The following is a 9,208-nucleotide window of genomic DNA, read 5'->3' as shown; positions in this document are numbered from 1 at the left end:
AGTAAGGGATTCTGGGTTTGCATTTGTATTTGCTGCAGTCAGAGGTCCTTCTGACTTGCTCTTTTTTATTTTTGCTTCCCCCCAGGCTTTCCAGTCACATCATCATACATCTTACTGGAGAAGGTGTCTTAAACATGGATTTAAATTATCAGGGAGTGCGGACAGCTCAGAAAGGTTCTACAAATACACTGGGATCTTGATTCCTTCCTGACCTAGCAGTATGTCTCACTTCCAGCCCTAAAAAAAAAAAACAGTGTGAGACTGAATGCAACAAAATAAGAGGCAGATAAATACAAGATTCACAAGAGGAACACTTCTCTGGGGGCAAAACCTCAGGCACAGTTTCCCTTCTCAATTCCACTTCAGCATCTTTCAAGAATAATTTTGGAGGTTTTTAGACTAGGTTTTACAAGATGCTAATGATTGCTCTCCACCATACCCAAGGCTGTGGTTTGGCTAAGCTACTCACTGCAAACACATTTCTGTGGGCCACTGCTTTGGGCAGGCAGCACTGGGCACAGTGCAGCTCTGTGGGAGCCCAGGAGGAAGGACATAGTGCTTTTTCCAGAGGAAACGGAAGGACATTGGGGGAAGAAAGTGCAGCTGCAAGGTGGAATTATCCCTCCATGAGTTACAGGCACCACTCTGCTGCGACACAGGACACAAGTAACTCTTGCAATCACTCCAAGTACCACCAGTTCTTTACAAAATTTTATTTTACCTTGAATGTCAAGCATATTACCAATCTCTGATAGAAGACAACATAAAAACAACACATTAGAGAAAGCCACTTATAAAGCATTGGTTAAGTTCAGTACAAGACTACCTTAATTTAAGAAATGCAATGTCAATTTTCATGGGAACTGTGCCTTTGCTCTTTATGTAAAAGCAAGCAATACAACTAATCAGCAAAGCATACAATAAAAATTACACATAGCTTGCTTAACATTAAAAAAGAAACAGCATAAGAAACATTGCAGCTAGTCAGCCATCAGTTAGACCTTTCTCCTAGTAAACCTGCTTCTTCAATTTGGAAACTGCAGTCCTTGGGGAGAAACAGTAAAGGGTATATAAGTTAGTACTTAATTATGCAGAACTGCTACGCTGGGGTTGTGCAAACATTTTTAATATTTTTTTTTTGGTCAAATCATATCTATAAAGTAGCTAGACCAGTTTGCTATTTTTTATTTTGTAATGCTATTTTCATATAAACTGAATCACCCACATGGAACTTTTATACCTTCAATAAAACTTTGGCCTTTCTTGAATCAGTAGGAGTTCTACCCTTGCATTTCACCTTGGTTTTAAGCAAAGAGCTGCACAGCAAAATAGGTGATATAAATTCCATAATAAGTCCAGATACTTCTCTTAATTTATAAAAATCTGATATATGCTTTTGCTCACAGAACATTTGGAGCCGTGACATATGAAATGTACACAAGCCAATGAGATTCACACACATATGAAGATAAAGCCAGCCACATTCTTTCAAAATCAAATACTGTATATGTCGGCTGCATGTGAAAAATTTCACAGTAATTTATACCTGACCAATATAATTTCAGGTCTAGTCCTGCTCCTCAGTGGCATCTCCAGCAATCTTGCAAAGGATTTCAGTGGTGACAGGAGTATGAGAGACTCTTACTAAATACCAAATATTATAGTTCATTTTAGTCCTATTAAAACTGATATTCTCTTCAAAAACACTTAAGATTCAATCAACGTAAGTTATAAAAAAAATAGTGGAATTTCTTTTCTAAGGAAGATAAAACCTTTGAGATCATTATTTGTAATGTTTATAATGTCAGAGGTACTTTTGCTTCTGCTTATAGAGTTATTGCTGGTCACCTTCCTGAGACTTGAAAGACCATAAAAGACAAGCACCACACCTATTCCTCTAAATTATTGTATCACAAATCAGTAATTTGGTCCCTTTCGAAATGGATCTCTCCCCACGATTACACTAAAACATAGTGATGGGTCACAAATTCCAGGGGGTCCAACTGGTCCTGGCATTCCCGGACCGCCACGATCTCCATCTTTACCAGGTTGCCCACGTTCTCCAGGACTTCCTTCCTTACTCATACCCGGCGGACCTTCAGGACCTTAAGAACACACGTGCAATAGAGAAACACATTACAGAGTATTTTTATTAAAATGAAAATATGGACCCACAAATCCTCTGCTTTTTGGTGAAGTAAGCAGCCAAAGAAAACTGAAAAACACAATTATTGTCACAAACGGTTTATATGTTTATACAGACAACATGATAGCTTATTAAGATTTTATTTTTTTAAAGCACATGGAAAACACTATAAATAAAAACAGCTTTTAAAAGGAAATCTAAAGATCTACTTTAATACCTCGTTATACTTTGTAATATAATCTGGAGCCACTATGGCATGAATCAGACTCCTTATTTCTGTTTGTTGCTCTGGCTCTAATATTTCTTCCAAACACTCCATTTTGCAGGAAGACAGTGCTGTTAGGAAGAACATTTTCCTTCCCTAAGCAATGCTTACAGTCACATGATTATAACAGGGCTCAGCTTTCAGATAATGGCCATCTAGCAAGAAACAGCAGTCACAGGTACCAGTCTCTACAAGACCCGTTTTACACTAAATATGACATATTATATATGTCATATTATAAATATGACATATATATGACAACTTTAAAGGCATGCAAGAGACAGGCATGAGCCATAAATCATATATGGTGATTAAGATACAGAAGATGTGTAAAAGCTAGCTAGGTTTTTCCCAATCATATCGACACTTTTTCTAAACCACAATTCTTGGAAATTATTAGCATGCACTGAATCTGCACAGCTGAACCATCTCTCACCTGGAGGTCCCGGGGGACCTTGAATCCCAGGAGCCCCAATTCCTTGATTGCCTTTTGCGCCATTCTTTCCTGGCAGGCCTGTGAATTAGACACATTAGACACAAACACATCTAGAACTTTGCACACAAGAATATTTTCATCAAATGAGTGAGGAAGTCAGCATTTGATAATACTTATTGAATAAAACACATAGTAGTTCAAAAGCAAATAACGAGATGCAAAATGAGCATTTCCTTGCAATCTGCACAGTGTAACCCAGTTCTAATTCATCCTCATTTCTACTGAGTTAAGAGCTGATGTAGCACCTGTTAAGCAGACAGCCACGATAAACTGAGGAAACAGATAATGAGCGGTTATGAAATTTGTTGTCATTACCTTTCCATTGGCAAAGTATTTAAGAAGTTTTATGAAGGAAGTGCAAGATATTCACCACAATCCCTGTGGAATACAGATTATATAGACAGTCTTCTGCAATGCATGGTAGAATTAAATTTCCACCAAAGAAATACTGAGAGGCAAAACGTGCTCTCTTACACTAGTACAACCCAATAAATTCAGTTTCTTCATAGAAAAAGATATCTATTTTTCCAGCTCTTATGGAATGGACAGAACTGCTAGTGTTAGCTCTAGATGAAAATTGCACATTCTCCTATTGGAGATGAAATTATAAAAGCACTACAGACAAATCATAATTGCATTTAAAATTATTTTGATAAGCTAGGTCACAGTTAGTAAGTGACAAAGAAAATAAACCTTTACTAATAATTTGCCTGCCTACCCTTGGCACATTACTAGTTAGCTGTTTTTCATACAGCTTTCCTGATTATTTTGATGCTATAGGAAACACAGGCAGTGCTGGGACCAGTTACCAGATTAGGGACTTCACCAAGCCTCTTGGTCTAGTTCTAGACTGTATATGCATATTTAACTTAAAGTCTGCAAATACATCACAGAAAGCAGTTGGAATTTTTGGATGGATGAGGAAGCATACTTGGAAGCATAAAACTTAGATTACCTAAAAAGAAACCAGAATGTTTTGTGCTTTGCTTAAGAAGCATAGAGAAATTATTAAAAAGCCTTATAAGATAAAAACAAAACAACAACAACAAAAAAAAGTAGGAAATCAGAAGAAGTAAAAAGGTTGTCACATGCCAAAAATCAGCCTACAGGGTAACACACAATAGCCAGTGAATACTGTTCTTTGAAATAGCAGAAACAAAGAAATCTGGAAGAAGGTAAACCAGAAAACATGGAAATATATTGAAACCCCCATCTAAGCATATTTAATCTGAAAAAATAATCTAAATTAAATTAAAATATTTCCATGAGAATAAGAACTCCCTAAAAAGATCAAAACAAAGTCTGACTACAGTAGAGCTGAACACTAGCTATCTTGTTTTGTTCTTGCATTTTCTCTTCTGACATGCATTCTTCGTAAGAAGTGGAACATTCACATTGCACCATGTCCTCAATTGCACTTTGTGATACAAACCCAGCCATTCCTCTATTCCTCCCTGCACTAATCCCATTCTAAACTGGAAGTAGAAAGCAAAGTCATAAAAAACATTAGCACCATGATACATGCATGCAGTACCTCTTGTTCCACGAGCCCCGGGGCGACCTGGGATGCCTGTCAGCCCTGGAATGCCATCGTTTCCTGGTAAACCAGGAAATCCTCTTGGGCCTTCAGGGCCTCTTGGACCTGGTGGTCCTGGAAGTCCTGGAGAAGCACTTTGGGACTGACAGTGGTTACAGTTTTGTAGCCTTCTACTCTGAAGGATAGCAGGCAACTGGGCTGGGACAATTAAAAAAAAAAATTGCTTAGAGTGTTGTAACAAGAAAATATGAAAATATTGCTTACTAGCCACTAATAAAAAAACAGTTTATTCTCTTTAGAGAAAATTATATATTTAGGAAACAAGATGGTGAATTATGGAACCCACAATGTGAAAATATATTCCCACATCCGAAGGAAAGTGATAAATCATCAATATTGATCATGTTTTCAAGAATGCATCTTTACAATTATCAGGAAACTTCTTTATTACTTTAAACAAAGAAAGAACAGTAAAGAGGCTTTCAAACTTACTTCTCAGTACATCTGAACACACCTGTCGAATAAATTCTTCTGAAAAATCTCGTGCCTGTATTGAACAGAGAACAGTTAAAAAAACAGAGAGCATGCATGGTTTGGGATTTTTATGGTACCCAAAATGACAAGTTTGAGATCTTATACATACAGGTTTTCCATCTGATCCAGGTAGCCCTGGGGGTCCTCTGTCTCCTGGCTGACCTCTGAGACCAGGAGGTCCAATCAAACCTTGGATACCGGATTCTCCTTTTTGCCCATTGTTCCCTCGAATGCCTGGATCTCCTTTTTCACCTTTCTGGAATGAAAACCAATGAAAACCCAATTTTAATTTCACTGACCATTAGGAAGCTAGAGAGCACAAAGCAAACATATTCTGAGAAAATATTCATTAATTATCATTAAAATAATATAAATTTTCACTGAAAATTGACTCGATACTGATGAGATCTGTATTACTAAAATGTACTGAAGTTTTCAGATTCTCTATTGACTGCTTCAGATACAATTATTAACCAAATATAACTAGAAAAAAAGTTATCGCTATATTTTCTTTTTACTTTAAGGACCCATTTTACTTACTAATCAATATAAAGCAAAATAGTCTTCCTTACTAACATATGGAAGGAAATTGCTTTATTCACTTTTTCATGAGAATTAGGTAATTTGTTACAGTAGATTATAATCCTTAGAAGGCTGGAAAAATTAGAAGATAAATTCTGGCATCACTGATGTTTTTGGCAACCCTTCTATAATAATCACAACTTTTACCATATGTCTGTAGTATATAAGACAAAGGGGGGGAAAAAGTTTTATTTCAGTTAGGGTTTTTCTGGGGGTTTTTTCTGACTCTTTTTATTCTCAATATGATTGATAACAATACTGAAGAATATTTTTGTGTATCTTCTTCAAATCAATGGTTCTTGTATGCATGGAATTACCTACTGGAATAGTTCATATGGAACTCCTTCCCTGCACTCGAGCCAACAAAACTTCAGTACAATGTAATTTGGTATGTGCCCAATATTATAGTAGTATACTATGTTTGCTCCCTGATGAGCTTTTTCAATCCATTTTTGCACAGCTTCTGCACTATGTTATCAGTTGCTTCAAAAAATTTTTTTTGCTTTTCCAGCTATTTTAGATGGAATTATGGAAACAAGCAACAGGATTAATATATCTGAGAAAACTTATTGGAGTTTAAGTACTCAGGCATATAGTCTTCATAGACTTACACAGAATTTTTAATTATGGTATGTATATTACTTTCATTCTATGTAGTACTTATAAAAATTCTTTACATCAGAAAAATTCAAAGCTTTCTGGCTTGGTCTGAATGAGTAACAAAGCCCAGAGTTCTCCACATGAATTATTACAGGGTAGCAAGCTTCAAATTCTATATCGCATTACTCAAGTTTTATGCAAAGAGCTGGCCACTAAAACAAAGCAGGTGGGTTTTCTTCTTAAAAAAACACAACAGAGAAATAAGACAAAATATGGCAAATGTTAGTCAAATGCCTAAGAGTACTCCTGGAAAGATGGTCTACCAGGAAGATGACATGCATGAACTGAAAAGCAGTCAATACCCTCTTCCCAATTAAAAAGGTATATGTTAATTAAGAACTCATTTTTTCCAAGGTTGTATTTGTATTTTATTTTCTTGATACTGTCAATGTTTTAGTGATAGAGAACTGATACTCTTAGTTCACCATGTAGAATTTTCCTTGTTAATTAGTATTACAAATGTTTTTTCCATTTAATAGGGTCAGCACAGCTCAGAGATAAACATATGGAGCATATGGAGCTGCCTGTGGCCATACTAGAAGCTGTATGAGCTGAGATATGAAAAACATGCTGTCTCTGTAGCTAGAAGTTATGTGTTTTAATTTTAATTACTTTTACAGCAATTAACTATATTTACATACAAGATATCTGACTTGCAAGTTGATTTATTTGGACTAAATGTTAAAGGGGCTAAAAAGGATTAAGAACCAGTGAAATATTGGGAAAGTGGCAAGAAGCCAGTATAAAAACACCAGGACAAAACATTGGAAGCATCCACACAACTGCTTGCAGAACTTGCCAAAAAGCAAATGAAACTGTTGAGGGAACATTTTCTGCAGTGTATCTCAGTCTTGTAAATGTTCAGCCACATCCCATGTGTGGCCTGGTTTGTTGACCCTTGCTATTGGCAAAGAATATTAAAAAAAGGGAAAAGAGCTCAATGAGAGCTGAGAATTACAGACTGAAGAAACTTTTTCGAAGGAGTCAGAGACTAAAAAACCCAACATTTTTTATAAAAGTAAAAAATACACTAATTTTATAGACCCGGTTAGTAAACACAACATCATTGTATCTTAGCACATAGTAAGGATATTATTAAACGGATTTTCCAGAATAAATTGATTATTACTATGGTTTTCAATACTTAGAGGCTAGTTCAATAGTGCACAATGAATCTTTTACCAATTTTGGCAAAAATTTAGCAAATCACCGATATGCAAAACTGTATTTTTAAGTATTTTATAGAACCACAGCAGCATATAGCCTAATTTATATGTTTAAAGACATTTATCAGAACTGAGCTTCCAATTAATATGTCCAGTTATTAATATTCAATAGAATTTCAATGAAAAGGGGTTCAACACAGAAATCTCTAAGTTATGTTGAAGAAAGCGAAATGTATTAATGGGACAGTGGGTACCCTGATTTCACTAAATCTTAGAATAAATTAAAAAAAAATCTAACAAAGTTAATCTTTCAAATACCAATTTTCAAACAAAATGGAACACATAAATTAAAAGGTCTGGCCACATATATACCTACACCGGCAAACACACACAAAAAAGATATTTTTTTAAAAATATATGAAAAAAGATGGGATTTAAAAAATATCCTGGAGACAACAAATGCCATTTCTGACAGACCAAGAGCAGACCAAGCAGGCTTCCCCTTATGCCCCTCAAGTTTCAGGATGAGTTGAATTATCCCTGTAAAAATTTAGTAGTAGAGAAGAAGAATCCTGCTCTCCATTCTCTGAGTCAGTCTCAAAACTGGAATCCTTTTAAAAAAAGTCTTTGTAAAGGCTTTACTATGTTTCTTTCCATTAGCTTAGGAAATAAAGACACACACACATGAAGTCCCATTGCTGTCCCATTAAAACAGATAAGACCAATAGTTCATCTGGACAAGTCCTTACCACAGACCTTTCTGGAAGCTGAAAGTAAAGGGCATCAATGCAGTTCAAAAGCAATTATTATATAAATCCAAGATTGACATTAAATGCAATGGTCTTGATCTCTGGCTTAAATGCACCAATTTGTTGACTGCCAAAAAGAGGGAAGGTGTACAAGAAGAAAGATCTTATTTTGTAGCCTTACTATTATATCCTGCCCTGCTGGCTCCTGCTGAACAATATGGGTCATTTTCATCACGTATTCTGTATTCTTTTGTGAACTATATTTTCATTTTTCAATGAGGGTAGAAGCCCCAGATTTTCTTTTCTTTAATTGCTTCCTTTCTTCAACCACCTCCTTCTCAGTTTGTTTGGTTGCTTATTGTAACACTCTTGAAGTATATATTTGGATTAATTCTTTTTTAATCTTTCATTTCATGAAATATACCTTTTGCTACATATCTTTTAAACTAATTCTTCTTTCTCTTCTATGATATTTCTCAGCTGATTTATCTCTGTTGCTTACAGAGAAGTGAGTACAGAAATAAGACTGTAAACACATATGTTACAAACCACGTAATTTGCAGAAACGCATCCAATAATTTTGTAGTACTATATTTGTCATTACAAAATACTTACCTCTCCTCGTTGTCCACTCAATCCTTCTACTCCCTTTAGGAATTCATATTTAAAAAAAAAAAAAAAAAGTTAAAAACAAGCTGAGACAAAACACTTGGAATAAAAAATAAATTTTTTGTCCTTTGTTTTCAATAACTAATCACATCAGGTTTTAAAGATGCTGTGATGGCTAGTCGTACAAAAAATCCAAATTGCATATAATGATGAAAAATTAGTATCATGGTGCATTAACACTTACACCTTTAATATCCCATAGCAAAAGGATAAGTTGGGAATATATCGTACATATTATACACATATAGTCATAATATATAAACATAGACAAAACCTTATTCATTCTACAAAAGAAATAAAAATACGTGTTCTAGCAAAAGGAAATTCCTGATTACTGTCTCACTACACAGAAATCAAGTTCAGAGCCTTTGAAATACAAACTTGACTTGTAAGCCAGATTTTGC

General features: G+C 35.3%; 1 protein-coding gene across 1 annotated transcript in view; it reads right to left on the bottom strand.

Moving 5' to 3' along the window:
• Positions 1-689: 689 nt before the first annotated feature.
• The window catches only part of COL21A1 (collagen type XXI alpha 1 chain), a 102,881-nt gene continuing 94,362 nt past the window's right edge, over positions 690-9,208 (bottom strand). Inside the window, exons 25-30 of the mRNA XM_051614894.1 lie at positions 8,751-8,783; positions 5,088-5,234; positions 4,937-4,991; positions 4,442-4,642; positions 2,848-2,925; positions 690-2,105 (exon numbers count right to left, since the gene is read on the bottom strand). Coding sequence (XP_051470854.1) covers positions 1,918-2,105; positions 2,848-2,925; positions 4,442-4,642; positions 4,937-4,991; positions 5,088-5,234; positions 8,751-8,783 — 702 coding nt within the window. The 3' untranslated portion in view covers positions 690-1,917. The remainder of the gene's footprint in view (positions 2,106-2,847; positions 2,926-4,441; positions 4,643-4,936; positions 4,992-5,087; positions 5,235-8,750; positions 8,784-9,208) is intronic.

This window comes from Apus apus, chromosome 3, assembly GCF_020740795.1.
Source record: "Apus apus isolate bApuApu2 chromosome 3, bApuApu2.pri.cur, whole genome shotgun sequence".
NCBI classification, from domain to species: domain Eukaryota; kingdom Metazoa; phylum Chordata; class Aves; order Apodiformes; family Apodidae; genus Apus; species Apus apus.
Note: the sequence above shows the minus strand (reverse complement) of the source record. Positions and strands in the feature narration are given on the sequence as shown.